General features: G+C 42.9%; 8 protein-coding genes across 8 annotated transcripts; 5 read left to right on the top strand and 3 right to left on the bottom strand.

The window, feature by feature from the left end:
* Window positions 1-900: 900 nt before the first annotated feature.
* LOC132786021 (glycine, alanine and asparagine-rich protein) lies at window positions 901-1,856 on the bottom strand. Its single transcript, XM_060792385.1, has one exon. It carries the CDS (start codon window positions 1,854-1,856, stop codon window positions 957-959), a length of 900 nt encoding a protein of 299 aa, XP_060648368.1. The 3' UTR covers window positions 901-956.
* A 1,763-nt stretch (window positions 1,857-3,619) lies between these two features.
* Window positions 3,620-4,573, bottom strand: LOC132786356 (uncharacterized). The gene is made up of 2 exons (XM_060792867.1): window positions 4,353-4,573; window positions 3,620-4,256 (listed from the first exon to the last, which is right to left on the bottom strand). The coding sequence occupies exons 1-2, from the start codon at window positions 4,562-4,564 to the stop codon at window positions 3,620-3,622; spliced, it is 849 nt and encodes a 282-aa protein (XP_060648850.1). The 5' UTR covers window positions 4,565-4,573.
* Window positions 4,574-5,958: 1,385 nt separating this feature from the next.
* LOC132786191 (uncharacterized) lies at window positions 5,959-6,814 on the top strand. The gene has a single exon (XM_060792650.1). It carries the CDS (start codon window positions 5,959-5,961, stop codon window positions 6,790-6,792), a length of 834 nt encoding a protein of 277 aa, XP_060648633.1. The 3' UTR covers window positions 6,793-6,814.
* A 1,321-nt stretch (window positions 6,815-8,135) lies between these two features.
* LOC132786192 (uncharacterized) lies at window positions 8,136-9,002 on the top strand. The gene has a single exon (XM_060792651.1). It carries the CDS (start codon window positions 8,164-8,166, stop codon window positions 8,878-8,880), a length of 717 nt encoding a protein of 238 aa, XP_060648634.1. The 5' UTR covers window positions 8,136-8,163; the 3' UTR covers window positions 8,881-9,002.
* Window positions 9,003-9,418: 416 nt separating this feature from the next.
* Window positions 9,419-10,459, top strand: LOC132786189 (keratin, type I cytoskeletal 10-like). The gene has a single exon (XM_060792647.1). The coding sequence runs from the start codon at window positions 9,419-9,421 to the stop codon at window positions 10,355-10,357; it is 939 nt and encodes a 312-aa protein (XP_060648630.1). The 3' UTR covers window positions 10,358-10,459.
* A 1,356-nt stretch (window positions 10,460-11,815) lies between these two features.
* On the top strand, window positions 11,816-12,814 carry LOC132786120 (glycine, alanine and asparagine-rich protein-like). The gene is made up of 2 exons (XM_060792544.1): window positions 11,816-11,830; window positions 11,900-12,814. Exons 1-2 carry the CDS (start codon window positions 11,816-11,818, stop codon window positions 12,812-12,814), a joined length of 930 nt encoding a protein of 309 aa, XP_060648527.1.
* Window positions 12,815-14,034: 1,220 nt separating this feature from the next.
* On the top strand, window positions 14,035-14,798 carry LOC132786074 (uncharacterized). The gene has a single exon (XM_060792460.1). It carries the CDS (start codon window positions 14,043-14,045, stop codon window positions 14,736-14,738), a length of 696 nt encoding a protein of 231 aa, XP_060648443.1. The 5' UTR covers window positions 14,035-14,042; the 3' UTR covers window positions 14,739-14,798.
* Window positions 14,799-15,750: 952 nt separating this feature from the next.
* LOC132786190 (keratin, type II cytoskeletal 1-like) lies at window positions 15,751-16,831 on the bottom strand. The gene is made up of 2 exons (XM_060792648.1): window positions 16,775-16,831; window positions 15,751-16,701 (listed from the first exon to the last, which is right to left on the bottom strand). Exons 1-2 carry the CDS (start codon window positions 16,787-16,789, stop codon window positions 15,787-15,789), a joined length of 930 nt encoding a protein of 309 aa, XP_060648631.1. The 5' UTR covers window positions 16,790-16,831; the 3' UTR covers window positions 15,751-15,786.
* Window positions 16,832-17,623: the final 792 nt, after the last annotated feature.

The following is a 17,623-nucleotide window of genomic DNA, read 5'->3' on the forward strand; positions in this document are numbered from 1 at the left end:
TCATCAAATAACAAATATTTCTGTTTTTTTTAATTAATTTATTCTTTTTTATTAGTTTTATATGTATATTAAGGAAAGCTGAAATATTTTTTAGAGTATTGAAATAATTGTTTAAAGTAGATGCTAATTCGGATACGAAGATGTCTAAATCAGAATCGGATCGAGATACTTTAAACTATGCATATTTGCTCAGCATACATATGTTATATTCACTTATTTCTTTCACAAGAGTGGTTAGCGAATATGTTTTTAATGATTTTTCTAATAAACTTTTGTGTCTCTTTATTGTGTTTTGTGTATGTTTTTTATGCAAATCGAGGGTAGTGGGTGCTCTTGAATGGAGCTACTATTGTCGTGGCTGCTATTGATATGAGTATTGTGTCTGTTGTGTCTGTTGTTGGTCTGCTATTGGTATTAAGTGTATAGGTATGTTGATTCGCTCGGTCGCTCTGTTATCATTCATACATAATGTATTGAACTGGCTTGGACTGGCCTAGTCAAGATAGTTCCGTCTTTGCAGTTGCCATAAATTTAGGTGCCAATAGTTTGTCTAACCTTTTACTTCACGCAGATTAACATTTTAATTATTATCAAAAATTTTCGTTGATTGTTTTGCGCCTTTTGTACAATACGCGTACACAGACAAAATGTAAATTTTTATTGGTTTCCACTCGACATCGATGGTATCATCACAATGCTGGAATTTTTATGGCCTGTAATAAACATTGAATGCTGCAATTTTTTGGGCAACCAACCAACTCTGAAGCATGGAAAATATATTCACGCTGCCAGCATCTACGACTTTATCTTTATCTCGCCTGACACATATATTGGCCCAGATACTAAAGTAAAAGAAACATTTGATATATCGTTTTTAAATAAAAAGTGTATTTTGAAGTATTTGACAAATCAATAGATAACAGAGTCAACAAAAAAAATTATGAATGGTCTTTGACTTAGTAACGGAAACGCAGACGACGCAGCACCGATGATGGCAGATACGAGTTCTCGGGGATCTGAGCATTCTGCTGACGGAACTGTGGGGCCGAAGCGAAGTTCAAAGCCTTGGCAACACCACCGTTGTGGTTCTGGCTGGCTCCACCCAGAGAGTCGTACTGCGACTGAATGGCACGCTGAGCGTTGGCAGCATCCTCAGGAGTGCGGTACTTGACGAAGTGAACCTCGGGCTTGTTGTTGCTGTTGCTGCGGATGGCGTTCAACATGCTGGCCAGATCTCCAATGTCAGCCTGCTTGTTCAGGACATAGATGGCGGTCTGTTGCTCGGCAGCCTGCTTAGCCAAAGCCAGAGCAGCGTTTTCTAGGCCACGGTTCTCGGGTCCCTTGATGAAGACAACGCGCAGACCCTTGTTCACTGAGCTGGAGGCACGTTCCAAAGCCTGGGGCTCATCGAAGTCTTCCTCGTTGGCGGTGAAAGTGAAGAATTCCTTGTTCAATTCCGATGAAGGAGCAGCGTTGTAGTCGACGGGTCCATCGAATCCTGAGCTGCCGAGTCCAGAGCCGCCGAGTCCTGAGCCACCAAGACCGCTCAGACCAGATCCGCCCAGACCAGAGCCGCCCAATCCAGAGCCGCCAAGACCGCTCAGACCAGAGCCGCCCAATCCTGAACCGCCCAGACCGCTGTCAAGGCTTCCGAAGTTGCCACTACCGAGTCCGCTCAGAGAGCCACCGCCGAGTCCTCCAAGGGAACCTCCCAGGCTTCCACCACCGATACTTCCACTGCCGCTGCCAGGAGCGAACGACAATCCTGAGCTGGAGTGTCCTACCGGCTGGTAGTTGTAGCCGAGCTTATCGGCGGTGGCGACGGCCACTAAACACAAGACGATGAAAGCGCGCATCTTTGGGGTTCTAGTTCTACTTGGAGCTGTGAGCACTGAATGATGTGGCCAAGAGGTGAAGTGCCATTTTTATACTAAACATACTCGCATACCCGACATGAATGTCACTCCCAGAACAAGTGTTTAACTACTATGCTAGAGATCAAGATAAGGTCCGCCCCATTATGTTGTCGAACATGTTTTTATTTTTGGCCTCTTCGATTATTGTCTGACCGCAACGACGCCAAAGGCGGCAGCGGTGGCGGTGGCGGCGGCGTTGATTAAAATTTGATGAACTTCGGTTTACAAAGAAAATTTTTATGCAAATCAGGCAACGGGTCTAGACGTTAGCTGCGCAGTCAACTGTGACAGAGGCAGCGAAGCCAGCATCAGTATCAGCAGCAGCGATAGCGGCAGCAGCTCCAAATTGTTTAGCTGTTCGGTAGCCAAATTCTTTTGTTCACTCATTTTGTTATGCAAATCGTAGGCAACGATTGAAAGTGAAGCTCTGGCTAATGGCCACAAATATTTTTGGGGCCAGTATGCGAGAGCATAATAATATTAAATTGCTCAGCGCTACAGTTTTGGTCATTGTTTGTTTGTTGGCTACATGCAATTTGTCAGCCAATCCGATCGAAATCAATTTTTGGGAAAAATGCGTGGGACAATCGGACATCTGTTAATATAAACAAACTACATAAGTGGAGGGCAAACAAATTTAAATCGAAACGAATTGAATTGAATTCTCGAAATAACATATCAAAAACATAAAATGCTGTCAAAGAACTTGTTATATTTTTGATTTGCAAATTTTCATAAATAGTCATCGGCTCTCAATCCTCATTTAACTCGTTGAACTCGTTTGCCAGACAAAAGAGAAAAAAACCCAAATCCGTTTTCAACTTCAAAAATTCAAATTCAAATCATTTTCATAAACTCAAATTCCTAAGCAAGAAAATGCTCATTCAAAAAATATGCAAAAAATCAAACTGTGTAAGAATTTTAGAGTGTTCAATCTTATGATGAAAGAAAAAACACCCTGGAATCAGACTGAAATTTAAATTAAAAAAAAAAAAAATAAGTTCAATGATATATAAGCACATAAATAATGATTATTATACTTTTATTGATATAAGATTATAAAGATCAGAAAATATCTGCAAAGATATTGACAATTTAAGAAAAATTATATAATCTATAATTATATTGTAATTGGGTATGTTTAAAATAAAATGGATAAGGAAATATCTGCATAAATATTGAATGGCAGAATAAGATAATATTATTAGAGTAGACTTTATTTTTATAAATAATCAAAAATATTAAACGGATTATGGTAATATTATAGGATCCCTGTAACAGTAATCATATAAAAAAAAAAAATAATAATAATGTCTATTGTTAAGATGCCTATTGTTAATCATAGACAAATTTTGTAAACAGTTATAGAAATCTCTATTACACGCTAACTACATTAAAAGGGCAAGTACTATATGTTATATGTAATTATATATATGCAACGATTTACAGATAGTCACATGAAATACTGGTTTCGTTTACGTCTGAATTGTACAAAATTCCCAACCTTCTCAGTACTACAGGGTATTTGAACCAGACATCCGCCAAAAATAGGTATTTAAATATTTTAAGTAAACAATTTTATTTTCGAAACAATAAGTCAACAATAACAAAGATATTTTTATCGATTAAATTCACAAATTCTAGATCTTAGTTTACGATCTTAGAAACGTAAACGGCGCAAGATGTTTGCCGGTAGATAGCTGCTACCTGGGGTGACTGGGGGGAACGTATGAGGAGATGGGTGACGTGACCTCGGGCTCAGCAGCCACTGGCACGGCATCAGATGCAGAAGGGAAGGATGCGGGAAGGGATAATGGAATGGAAGCGGGAGCAGGAGCAGAAGCTGCAACTGGCGCTGGTTCGCTGGCAAAGTTCAGGGATGAGGCAACACCGCCATCCTGCTGCGTGGATTTACCGCCCAGTTGATCGTACTGCGACTGAATGGCACGTTGAGCATTGGCAGCATCCTCGGGAGTGCGGTACTTGACGAAATGAACTTCGGGTTTGTTGTTGCTGCTCTCGCTGCTGGCTCTACGGATATCGTTCAGCTTGGTGGCCAGATCGTTAATGTCGGCCTGCTTGTTCAAGATGTAGATGGCGGTCTCCTGCTGGGAAGCTTGCTTGGCCAAAGCCAAAGCTGCTTGCTCCAAGCCACTGCTGTCGGGGCCCTTCACGAAGACAACGCGCAAAGCTTTGTTCAGAGATGTGGAGATCTTCTCGGATGCAGCTGGATCGACGAACTCTTCCTCATCAGCCGTGTAGGTAAAGAATTCCTTCTGCAACTCAGGCTGAGCAGCGGCATAGTTGGGCGCATCGGCAGTTTGTTCGGCAATCTGTCCACTTGGCTGGAAGCTGGGCTGTGCAAAAGGCGACTGTGAAATACCAAAGTTATCAGAGCTGGCGGCAGGTGCAAGTCCAGCTGAGAATGATGGCGACAAGCTGCTGGCCGATCCACTTGGAGCGAATGAGAGTCCAGCGTTGCTGGGCTCAGCAGCAAACGAGGGCGCTAAGTTGCTGGCTGAACCACCCGGTGTGAATGAGAGGCCCGAGCCTGAGTGAGCCACAGGCTGATAATTGTAGCCCAGTTTGTCAGCGTTGACCAAAGTGGTCGCCAAGCAACAGCAGAGGATAACGGAGAAGTGTCGCATGTTCAAAGATTGAGTTGACTGAAGAATGTGATGCCCTGGACAAATAACTCGATGGTTTTTATGCTTAGATGCTATGTGGAGCATTTACCGTTATGCAAAACGCCTGAATAAAATGGTCAAATTATGCAATAGTTTAGTTTAGTTCCGATCTCGACTACCGGCTAACATAATTAAGTATGCAGCCGAAGAACTTGATTGCGATAGCCTTTCCGAAATGCGATACGGTCCACTGACAGTCTTGTGGTAAATCGAAGAAGATCTTGATATCGTTAGCAGTTAAAATCAGCCAAGCAGCTAGCCATCGATTTGTGGCCATAAATATCATATTAAATTCAATATTCTGCATTTAACAATAATTTTCATTATTCATCTTTTCCGTTTCTTCGTTTGATGGAACCTTGACGCATCGTATCTGTTTATCTCCATAATCAATATACCAAACTTAGCCATAATAAGTCGATGCTTTTGCTTTGGAACGGTCGTAAACCAAATTGGGCGCGATTTACTTGCCTATAATCCGAGTATGTGCAATGTGACATTCTGCTGTCGTCATTATAGAGATGAACGGGATGCGAAGTGTTAGCCAAAATCGCTCGAAAAGCAAACAAACATGCAAATGAGGCGTGCCCAGTCCTATTATTCAAGTTGAAAAGCATATTTTAACGATCCGCGAAATTATTATTACCTTTTGGCGAAGCTTTGTCGCGGCTTTTTGCTTTTTGGTTTTAAACGTTTGCTTTATGCTAATGTTGCGGGTGGAGGCGACCTTCCACAGCCGGCAGTGGATGTGAATGTGGATATCGAATGGCGCCGGAAGTGCCAACGACGATTTCATCGCTAAAAATAAACTCCAACTCCATCTCTATATCGCTATCTGATTGTTTGCATATCGATTTGCTAATTAGCCCCTACAACTGCAACGCGATGTCAGCACCAAATAAGATAATTTGATAATTGGACATTTAATAAATTACTTGGCGCCGCTCATTTAGTAATCAAAGCCAACACTACGCTGTACTTCCCTCATTTGCATGGTTCGAGTTCATATGACTCAAAATCCAATTCAGAAAAATAATAATAATAAAAAAAACCTGCATTCACAATGCGCCAATCATAAAGATGACACCGTTCATTTTATTATATTATTTATTACTAATTTAATATACAAAAAACCATAATCTGCGATCGTTATGATAACATATTCGCATCATGGCAACACCAAAACTGCAGTGCTTAGCACGTCTTTTTTGCACCTTTTTTGGAATTTGCAATATTTTACCAACTCTTTTGTCTGCCACCTGCATTTGGTCTTTATAAAAGTGAAGCCTGCGATTCATCAAATCAGAAACACCACATCGTTCAATTCAACATTATCTTAAGCAATCTTATCCAAAATGCGTGCCTTCATTGTCCTTTGCCTTGTGGCTTTTACTTGTGCCGATAAACTGGGCTATAACTATCAACCTGTTCAACACTCAAACTCAGGATTGTCTTTCACTCCCGGCAGTGGTCAATTGCGTGGACTTGGACTCGGCGATGGCTCCCTTGTGGGACAGGGTAGCGACTCCATCGACAACTTTGCTGCCCCAGGTGGCTTCAACCCTAGCTTCAATGGAGCTAATCAGCGTGCTCAACCAAGTGGAATTACCGGTGGTTTCCCCGGTGGCCTGACCAGCGAATCTCGTGAGGCTCCAGTCGCCTACAACGCTCCTGCCCCAGCTCCAGAATTGGAAAAAGAATTCTTCACCTACACTGCTGACGAACAGGACTTCGATGAGCCCCAGGCCTCTGAACAGGTGTCCAGCGCATTGAACAAGGCTCTGCGTGTTGTCTTCATCAAGGGACCCGAGAACCGTGGTTTGGAGAACGCTGCTCTGGCTCTGGCTAAGCAGGCTGCCCAGCAGGAGACTGCCATCTATGTCCTGAACAAGCAGGCCGACATTGGAGATCTGGCCAACAAGTTGAACGCCATCCGCAGCAACAGCAACAACAAGCCCGAGGTTCACTTCGTCAAGTACCGCACTCCTGAGGATGCTGCCAACGCTCAACGTGCGATCCAAGGCCAATACGACCAATTGGGCGGTTCTTCAACCAACCAGGATGGCGGTGTTGCCAGCTCGCTTAACTTTGCCTCTCAACCCGTTCCCGCTCGTGAAAATGTCCCTGAAGCCTCCGCTCCTGGACCAAGCTACTTGCCAGCCAATATCCTGCGTCGTCTTCGATTCTAAATTTTGTTTAGATGTTCATAACTTGTTCGTTTTTTTAAATAAATAAATAAATAAAAATTGTTAAAAATAAGTTAAATGTGTTGTTTAGAAAGAATTAGAAAGCCGCAAAGTTATTGATATGAGTATAATATACAACGCTATTGATAATTTAAGCTTTCTGTGTTGATAATGACTATATATGTATTTTCTATAAGCTTAATAAAATCAAAAGCTCTTTCATCTTCCAAACTGTTTATAAGTTAATTAATAAAATACAATCAAATTCGGTTCCCACAAGCTCTGCTAATTTGTAATTGTAAACTGTTTATAAGTTTGGAAGATGTAAGAACATTTACTTCTTTAAGCTTATAGGAAATATGTTATCATTAACTACAATTTACATCTATAGCAGTTTTATTAATGCAGACAGTTCTTATTTTACATTAAATACATACATCAACCGACTTTACAAATTAGCATTGCTTGTGGCAACCGAATTTAATTGTATTTGGTTAATGAGTGAATATCAAAACATTTCTTAAATCATTGGCTTTTTATGCCTAGTTAGATACTCTACACTCAAGATATTATCTTCTCAAATTTACAAAGTGTGCATTGTGGACTTAATAATAGACAGATAACAAGGTTGCCTAAGAAGATTTTAGACAAAGCAAGTCGTGATAGGAAAATTTATCACGACATTGCCACATCTCTAGAAGGAACTTGTTTTAGGCCCAGGGCAATAACCGAGTTATCAGAAATAGATTTGCTTCATTCACAGCTGAAACATTTCTTCCGGCAACTGTGAATTTCGGAATAAAGTGCTGTTTCGTCATGCATATTTTATTCTTAGCGGTTAATTCAAACGACTTATTCGGCATTCTGCCTTTCTTAATTTTTATTTTAATTTGTGTTTTTATTAGAATTAGAATTTGTATTTTGTTCTGGTGTTAGTTGAATACGGATACCAGTATTCGCTGCTTAGAATATGGATGGCATTTATGATTAGTATGTGCTAATTGGACACGGTGATATTTGTTTGGAGAACAAGTTCGATAGTTTCACAACAATTTCACTGGAGAGCTTTTAATATTATGATTATATGGTTATTGAGGGGACAACTTCATACAAAAACCGGTCCACACATTCCTGTCTGCACTCCCACAGAAAGTTGAAGAGCCTGTCTTTTTAGATAGTTTTGCATAATCGTTCCATAAGCGCAATACTTTGCATAAGAGACTAGTTGAATTATGTGCCCGTAAAGAACTTAAAATCTTTTGTTCTAAGTCCCGACCCAACTACGAGGGCGGTGTATAAAAGCTGGGGTGCACAATCTCAGGATTCAGTCTAAGCCATCTGCTGTTTAGTACACACATCATCTTCTAGCTCACAATGCGTTTCCTTATCGCTCTCTGTCTGATTGGCGCCGCATGCGCTCAATACAACTATGGACAAGGATTTAACACCGCCTCTAGCGACAATACTCCAATTGTAGACTACGGCTCATCCAGCTATGATGGCGAGGAGAGCCGTGTCGGTTCATCATACGCCCCATCTGCCGGAGTCAACAAGGAGTTCTACACATTCGAGGCCGATGAGGAGGACTTCAACGATCCCGCTGCCAGCGAAAGGGCTGCCAACAGCGTGAGCCAGGGTCTGCGTGTGGTCTTCATCAAGGGACCCGAGAACCGTGGTTTGGAGAACGCTGCTCTGGCTCTGGCTAAGCAAGCTGCTGAGCAGAAGACCGCCATCTATGTTCTGAACAAGCAGGCTGATATTGGTGATCTGAGCAACAAGCTGAACGCCATCCGCAACAACAACAACAACAAGCCCGAGGTTCATTTCGTCAAGTACCGCACTCCTGAGGATGCTGCCAACGCTCAGCGTGCCATTCAGTCGCAGTACGACTCTCTGGGTGGCCCCAGCCAGAACATCAACGGTGGCATTGCTCCAGCAATCAACTTTGCTTCCCGCTCCCCCGTCTCGACTGGTGGCAACAACTATGGCAGCAACAACTACGGTAGCAACAACTACGGTAGCTCCACTGGCAGCTCTCCCAGCAATTCCTATCTGCCCGCCAACATTCTGCGTCGTCTGCGCATTCGTTAAGAGGACTGTGAAGCCTGACGCTGTTATGTTTGATGCTGATTTGGCCAATGTCGCTGGACCGATTATTGTTATTTTCTGCATATTATTTGAACACATAATAAAAACGACAAACTGAAGTAAATCGAAAATTACACAGATCTTGTATTGTTTTCCGTATTTCTTGCCGCATTGTGCAGAGATATTGCATTTTTATGCTCATGATTTTGATTTTTATCATTTTCCATATAATAACATTTATGCAAAGCTGAGCTGTCCGGCCGAGCACGAATACAAAAGACCCAAGCTGCTGTTTTGTAGGCGGAAAAAAACATTTAGCGACGTCGTCGCATTGTGTTTAATGAGAAGCCACGCTGACAGCCTCGAAGACAGATTTGTATAAATAATAACCGTTGAGACAGCGTTAGACAGAAACCAAATAAACGTCAAACCAAGAGAACCTCAACAGCAGAATTCAAGATGCGTGCCTTCATCGTAAGTTTCTAAAAACTCCAATCTAAAGGATATGCTTACCAACTCTTGTCCTCACCAAACTAAGGTTATGTGCCTGGTCGCAGTAGCCTGCGCCGACAAACTTGGCTACAACTATCAGCCCGTCCAGCACTCCGGCTCAGGACTGTCGTTCACTCCTGGCAGTGGATCAGGAATCGGCTCCCTCGGTGGAAACTCTGGCTCCATTGGTGGCCTGAGCGGTCTTGGCGGCCTAGGCGGTGGTAGTGGACTTGGTGGTCTAGGCGGCAGCGGCGGTCTTGGCGGTCTAGGCGGCAGCGGCGGACTTGGCGGTCTTGGTGGTGGCAGCGGACTTGGAGGTCTGGGCGGTGGCAACCTCGGCGGATTGGATTCCGGTCTGGGAGGTGGCAGCATTGGCGGTGGCTTGGATTCCGGTCTGGGTAACCTCGGTGGTTCTTCCGGTCTCGGCAACCTCGGTGGTCTATCCGGTGGCTCTCTGGAGGCTCCAGTCTCTTACAACGCCCCTGCCCCAGCTGCTGAATTGGAAAAGGAATTCTTCACCTACACCGCCAACGAGGAGGACTTCGATGAGCCCCAGGCTGCTGAGAAGGTGTCCAGCTCATTGAACAAGGCTCTGCGTGTTGTCTTCATCAAGGGACCCGAGAACCGTGGTTTGGAGAACGCTGCTCTGGCTCTGGCTAAGCAGGCTGCCCAGCAGGAAACCGCCATCTATGTCCTGAACAAGCAGGCTGACATCGGAGATCTGGCCAGCAAGTTGAACGCCATCCGCAGCAACAACAACAACAAGCCCGAGGTTCACTTCGTCAAGTACCGCACTAATGAGGATGCTGCCAACGCTCAACGTGCCATCCAAGGCCAATACGATCAATTGGGAGGTTCCTCCCAGGCTCATGACGGTGGTGTTGCATCTGCCCTGAACTTCGCTTCTCAAGGTCCAGTTCGTCAGGCTACTGCCCAGTCTCCCGACAACTCCTACCTGCCCACTTCGGTCTTCCGTCGTCGCCTGTAAAGAGTTCCTAAAGTACAAATTGGAAGTTGAAAGTCCTAGTCCTTATCCTATTTGTTGAGTAATTCTACTTGTTATTGGTTAAACCTGAATAAAATATTTCTTCGAATGTAAATATTTTTGTATTTTAACTGCAATAATTTTGAAATGACATGAACAATTCATATTGTTTAAATTTAAAATTATTTTTTAAATCCTTCAGGAAAATATGTAATATTTTTATAATATTGTGCTTTCCAAATTTGGATTTACGAATGCTTCTTTGATTACTCTGATAAAGGAGTACGAACACAAATACTTGCTCGTAATAAAGATGTTTTTCTCAAAGAGACTAACAAATATCTGTTAATAAGCTTCAACACATTCACATCGGCATGACATTTGTTTAACAATCTCTAAAAAGTGTGGCTTGGACGATAATCTATTTGAACCCAAACTTGATCACCACCAAATTTAGAAGTCGAAGAAGTTGATTGATGGTGTATGTTTAATGCTGCAATATATTCATCAATGAAGTCAAATAAACAACATGAGCGATCTAAGATCTGACACATTTATCAAATGTCAAAAATTAAATGATTTTTTTATTCTAAAACATAATGCCATTTAAGAGATTTTTTAACTTTTACTTTTATATGCTTAAGGAATGACGTCTTCCTCTCCTGAAAATAGATTAACTACATAACAATATTAACTTTTTGATTTTAAAATAACAATGTATGCCTAGTCAAACAGATTGGGGCGATATACATATTAGTATTGTCTCATAGTTTAAGAGTTTTGGCTAATAGACTGAAGAAGCGGCGTATCAAAAAAGACACTAAATGTACCCCTAATTATTGTGTTGATGTCATGCCAATAAATCAGTATCATAAGCACTTGTCAGCCGACATACTACACGAGATTGGCTAACTATTCGAACTGGTATTCAATAAATTAAATAAAACCCAACTGCATACATATGTCCTACATAAAACAAGCTCTTAGCCTTGCCGAGGAATTTAAGAAAAAATGTTTATTACATATAATAGATAATTATGACCCATCTTTATGTCAGCGATATGCATATAAACTCATTTCAATGTGCTCGCAACATATTAATTTTATAATTTTATATTAATTCTTGTAAAATTATTGAATAAAAAACTCGAAAATTTGAATAACCTAAAACAATCAGGCCCATCCGCAGTCGCAGCCGCTGTCTATTGAAACGCAACAAAAATTCCAAATCGACCATAAAACCGTAGAGCCAAAAAGCTTTGTAGGCGGCAAAACACAGTGGCATCAAAGCGATTTCTATGCAAGCGAATCCAAGGCGGCGGTTTTGTTTTTATCAGCCTCGAAGATGGATTTGTATAAATAATAAAGATCGCTCACAGCAGAAGACAGAAGCAATTCGTAACTCGAAGCAGAAGAACCAACTAGAAGCAGCAAGAAGAAAACCTCAATATCTACATTAAAATGCGTGCCTTTATCGTAAGTAGAAGGTTCTCTACCTATCGAGCAATTAAAGGCTTTATTCAAATCCTCACATCTCCCTCATAGGTTATGTGCCTGGTCGCAGTCGCCTGCGCCGACAAACTTGGCTACAACTATCAGCCCGTCCAGCACTCCGGCTCAGGACTGTCTTTCACTCCTGGCAGTGGATCAGGAATCGGCTCCCTCGGTGGCAACTCTGGTTCCCTCGGTGGCAGCTCTGGCTCCATCGGTGGCCTGAGCGGTCTTGGTGGTCTGGGCGGCAGCAGCGGACTTGGCGGTCTGAGCGGCGGAAGCGGACTTGGTGGTCTGAGTGGCGGCAGCGGACTTAGCGGTCTGGGTGGTGGTATCAGCGGTGGCAGCATCGGCGGTGGTTTGGATTCCGGTCTGGGTAACCTCGGTGGTTCTTCCGGTCTCGGCAACCTGGGTGGTCTATCCGGTGGCTCTCTGGAGGCTCCAGTCTCTTACAACGCCCCTGCCCCAGCTGCTGAATTGGAAAAGGAATTCTTCACCTACACCGCCAACGAGGAGGACTTCGATGAGCCCCAGGCTGCTGAGAAGGTGTCCAGCTCATTGAACAAGGCTCTGCGTGTTGTCTTCATCAAGGGACCCGAGAACCGTGGTTTGGAGAACGCTGCTCTGGCTCTGGCTAAGCAGGCTGCCCAGCAGGAGACTGCCATCTATGTCCTGAACAAGCAGGCTGACATTGGAGATCTGGCCAACAAGTTGAACGCCATCCGCAGCAACAGCAACAACAAGCCCGAGGTTCACTTCGTCAAGTACCGCACTCCTGAGGATGCTGCCAACGCTCAACGTGCCATCCAAGGCCAATACGATCAATTGGGAGGTTCATCCCAGGCTCATGATGGTGGTGTTGCACCCGCATTGAACTTCGCTTCTCAGGGTCCAGTTCGTCAGGCTACTGCCCAGACTCCTGACAACTCCTACCTGCCCACTTCGGTCTTCCGTCGTTTCCGTCTGTAAGATGTTGCTTGGATATACTTTTCACATAGCTTAAGTATATGTGGACGAAAATATCTATCTGTATTGTTACCCATTGTTGATTAATGACTAATTTGCCAATTAAAGTTGAAACTATATTTTTATAACGAAAACAATAATCTTGTGAATGGTAATTTTGGTAGAAGTGATCAACAAATCAATTTTAATTTAAATTTTGTAGAATTTTCAGTAGCTGGTTGCATTTTCTTTGGATTTTTCTATTCAATTATTTTATCTGTGATAAATTGAGTGAGGGAAAGTAAAAGTAAATCTATAGGAATTAAAACTAATCATAGAGTCTTCTCGCTTTCATCAATTAAGATTTGAATAACTTAGAATAAATTGTCATAGTTCTGTAGTTTACGCATTCGGCCGTCTGACAATATTAATTCGATTCGGCTAATTGGCGCTGTGATAAATTATACCCGAGAGCCAGGTGAAGGTCATTGAGAAATCAGATACCGTTAGTCGACCTGATTTTCATTGTCACCTCGATGTGTGCCACGTACAATTAGAAAGGAATTTCAAGTGCAACCCACACATATGCAGAGAGCTATGTAGGAAAAAAAAACTATATAAAACACACAGATAGGAGCAGTAGTAAGATTTATGTTTGTCGAAAACCTGATTTGCCATAAAGTAGACAAAAAACAAATCTAATCATTAATTTTATTGAGCTGACGATCACTTTTTTGTTGAAATCATTAACAAATATGCGATTCTGTATGTATTCAAAATATAACGAAAAAGTTTGTCATTTGGAGTTGCGTGAGTTGAGCTGACTTTTATGCATAAATTATAAGCCAATTATAGGTGAATCACGATCAGCCAATCGGCAATCGGAAACAGTCTCGACCGCGTCGGCGGCTCGATTGAAGCTGTTCAAAACAATGTGTTAAATGTGTTAAGAGCGAAATTATGTTAACAGATTAACAGCATTCCAAAAACCCGCTGGCCAATCACCGATCGCCAGTGATCATACTTTGGATTCGGGGTCTTCCGTCCGCTAACCGCAAACGGCGCACGGCGAAGGGGCATCATCATCAAGGCATCAAGAAATGGCACAAGTGAAGGCGAAGCGAAGCGTCGCGACGGCTTAATTCGACTAGACCAACCGGGTCTAAATATAGATTGGACTAGCGTTGGCGGTATAAAAGCTAACTTAATATAGATATTGCTAGCATTCTATTAGATTAGTTAGAACGACAAGATGCGCGCTTTGATTGTTTTGTGCTTGGTGGCAGCCGCTAGTGCCGGACGCTTGGGCTACAATTACGGAGCCGGCAGCACATCTGAAATTGGATCAGGTGGCAATGATGGCTTTAGCAGTGGCATTGGACCTGGATCTATCTCCACTGGTCTTGGTGGTCCAGTGAGCTACGATGCTGCCCCACAAGCTGGTGTAAACAAGGAGTTCTTCTCTTTCTATGCCAACGAGGCTGACTTTGAGGATCCCGATGCAGCTCGCAAGATTGCCGCCTCAGTGCAAAAGAACGTTCGCGTCATATTCATTAAGGGTCCCGAGAACCGTGGATACGAGAACGCCGTTCTGGCTTTGGCCAAACAGGCTGCCGAGCAGCAGACAGCTATCTATCTTCTTCACAGGCAACCCGACCTCAATGAGCTGGCCAACAAGTTCAACGCCGTGCGCCAGAATGCCAACGCTAAACCCGAGGTACACTTCGTCAAGTATCGCACCCCCGAGGATGCTGCGAACGCTCAGCGTGCCATCCAGAGCCAATACGACTCACTTGGAGGCACCAGCCAGAACATCAATGGTGGTGTTGCCAACGCTCTGAACTTCGCCTCCCGCTCCACAGCTCCTGTGCGCCCTGGACAGATCCAGCAGCCAGACAGCAACTACCTGCCATCCTCGATCTTGCGTCGCCTGCGCCTCAAGAAGTAATTAGTCACTTCGAACAATAATTAGTTAAATATAAAATGTTGATCAATACACAAATATAAAAAGTTAATATATTTCGAAAACAAAACAGTCTTTAATTTTATCTGTTCTTTTGGATATTGCTACTACAAAATTCTTGATCAAAACAATTAATACTTTCTAGTTCGACTTGGCCTTTCGCATACTTCGTTGCTATGTTAGAACTTTTTTTTGTTCTTGTGTATGCAAATAATTTTATAATTTCATTGTTAAGTGATATTTCTCAGCAGTATCTTATTATACACTTTTGCATTAAAAACAGTGAAATACTTTACAAATATTTGATAATTTAATCAAAAAACGGTTGTGAAAGAACCTAAAGCTAAATTTAAAAAAATGAAGGTTTTTTATACTTGTTAATAGAATAGAAATTATCAAGAAACATACAGCTATCCACACTGAATCTAATAAACTGCCAAAATTAATACTGTTTCTTTTTTAACTCGGTTCGCAATAAATATGTGTAAATATTCCAGACGCCATTATATCATTATCCAACTATGCTTCCTTTGTTTTCTTAAGCTATTTATTATTTTGCATATATTTATATTAATTATTTATTTACATGTTAATTATTATACAAAATAATATAATAACTAAAAGAAGGGAGTGCTAGAAACTAAGTCCATCGACTCGACAGTTAATTTATATGTTGTTTAATAAGTTGTTGATGTCTAGGAATTTATTTAGTAGTTTAGCATTATTGTGAGTAGGTAAGGTAAGAAGAGAGATTGGTTGCATCTGGCCAAATAGGCGGGTCCTCGTATTTAATAAGTTGCGGGCAGGTATCTAGGATGTGTTGCATTGATAATTCTCCCCCGCATTTGGGACATCAGGAGATATTTATATATTTTTATACGTTATTGAAAAAATATACCGATCAAATCAAACTAGTTGTAATTAATATGTAGGAATGGAATTTATTTACTCATTATTCAACAATAACTAGGCTTAAAAATCAGTCAAAGATCGCTGGTTTGTTCAATCGTATGATCTAAATGTAACTGGAAATTTAGACACGACGGAAGATCGAGGTGGGCAAGTAAGCGTTCTCGGGAGACTTAGCGCTGGCCTGACGGACTGGGCCCTGGGAAGCGAAGTTCAGGACGGGGGCAACACCACCGTTGTGGGCCTGGGAAGAACCTCCCAATTGATCGTATTGGCCTTGGATGGCACGCTGAGCGTTGGCAGCATCCTCAGGAGTGCGGTACTTGACGAAGTGAACCTCGGGCTTGTTGTTGCTGTTGCTGCGGATGGCGTTCAACTTGTTGGCCAGATCTCCAATGTCAGCCTGCTTGTTCAGGACATAGATGGCGGTCTCTTGCTGGGCAGCCTGCTTAGCCAGAGCCAAAGCAGCGTTCTCCAAACCACGGTTCTCGGGTCCCTTGATGAAGACAACACGCAGAGCCTTGTTCAATGAGCTGGACACCTTCTCCAAAGATTGGGGTTCATCGAAGTCCTGTTCGTTGGCGGTGAAGGTGAAGAATTCCTTTTCCAATTCAGCAGCTGGGGCAGGGGCGTTGTAAGAGACTGGAGCCTCCAGAGAACCACCAGACAGACCACCGAGGTTACCACCACCGATGCTGCCGCCGCCAATGCTGCCACCACCGATGCTACCACCACCAATGCTGCCACCTCCAAGACCGCCAAGGCTGCCGCCGCCGATCGAACCTCCTCCAATGCTGCCACCACCAAGACCACTAAGGCCTCCGAGGCTGCCGCCGCCGATCGAACCTCCTCCAATGCTGCCACCACCAAGACCACCAAGGCCTCCGAGGCTGCCACCGCCGATCGATCCTCCACCAATGCTGCCGCCGCCAATGCTGCCACTGCCAGGGCTGAAGGACAGTCCAGAGTCAGAGTGACTGACTGGCTGGTAGTTGTAGCCCAACTTATCGGCGCAGGCGACTGCCACGAAGCACATAACCTGCACGCATTGAGAGAGAAGAAGAGTTGATGTAATCCTGTAAAATGCTCGTTGTTGGCTCCTTGGTACTTACAATGAATGCACGCATTTTGAATTCAACTGAAGTTCTTTAACTTTGACTGTTCGGTTGTATCTGACGTCCGAGATAGCAAAAGGTCCACTATTTATACGAAAACCATAAAACTGTGTCACTCGACTGCGCTCAAGTTCATGCAGAGACCGAGCCGCGATGGTCGCTGCTTCTGTCAAAGATGCTGATAGTTGCTGTTGCTGCGACAGAGACTGCTGCTGCTGCCTCTGCTGCATAGTAAAGATGCTGGCTGGTGTTGTTGTTGAAGTAGTGCTGGTGGTGTCACTCTTGAGACTTGAAGCATTTAGCAGTAACTTCTTTTGCTGCTTTTGTCTATTGAATAGACATTAAGCCCTGAAATCCAAACGCCAAAGCGATAAAAACAATGCCATCAACATCTCACACACAAAGCGCATCTGTGACTCTTTTGGGCCTATTCTGGCAAATATCGCCGCTGGCGTTATGCAAATGGGGCAGAGCCCTTGCTCAAGAGCAAGTCGCATTGCCAAAGCTCGCATCTACTAAAGAGGCGAGGCCTGGGCATGCAAACAGTCAGGCTCAGTCGCATATTTAAAACAAGTTTGCCAAAAAAAATAAAAACAAATATATTTATAAAATAACCAAAAACAATAAAACAACACCCATCGATAATATGTTTCAGATTTTGAGATTTTAATGATAGAAATTATTTTCTTCATATTTGTATGCTAAAAATTTATAATTTGAGTAGGTGCCGATGTTGATACCAATTTTATATTGGCGGCGCATCAAAACAAGTTCGAGGCGATAACTAAAATTCCCAGTCGGGTTTTCTATACATTTTGGATTTGAGTTTTTGTCAGCTTGGAATGG

The sequence above is a fragment of the Drosophila nasuta genome, chromosome 2R (assembly GCF_023558535.2).
Source record: "Drosophila nasuta strain 15112-1781.00 chromosome 2R, ASM2355853v1, whole genome shotgun sequence".
In the NCBI taxonomy this organism is placed as follows: domain Eukaryota; kingdom Metazoa; phylum Arthropoda; class Insecta; order Diptera; family Drosophilidae; genus Drosophila; species Drosophila nasuta.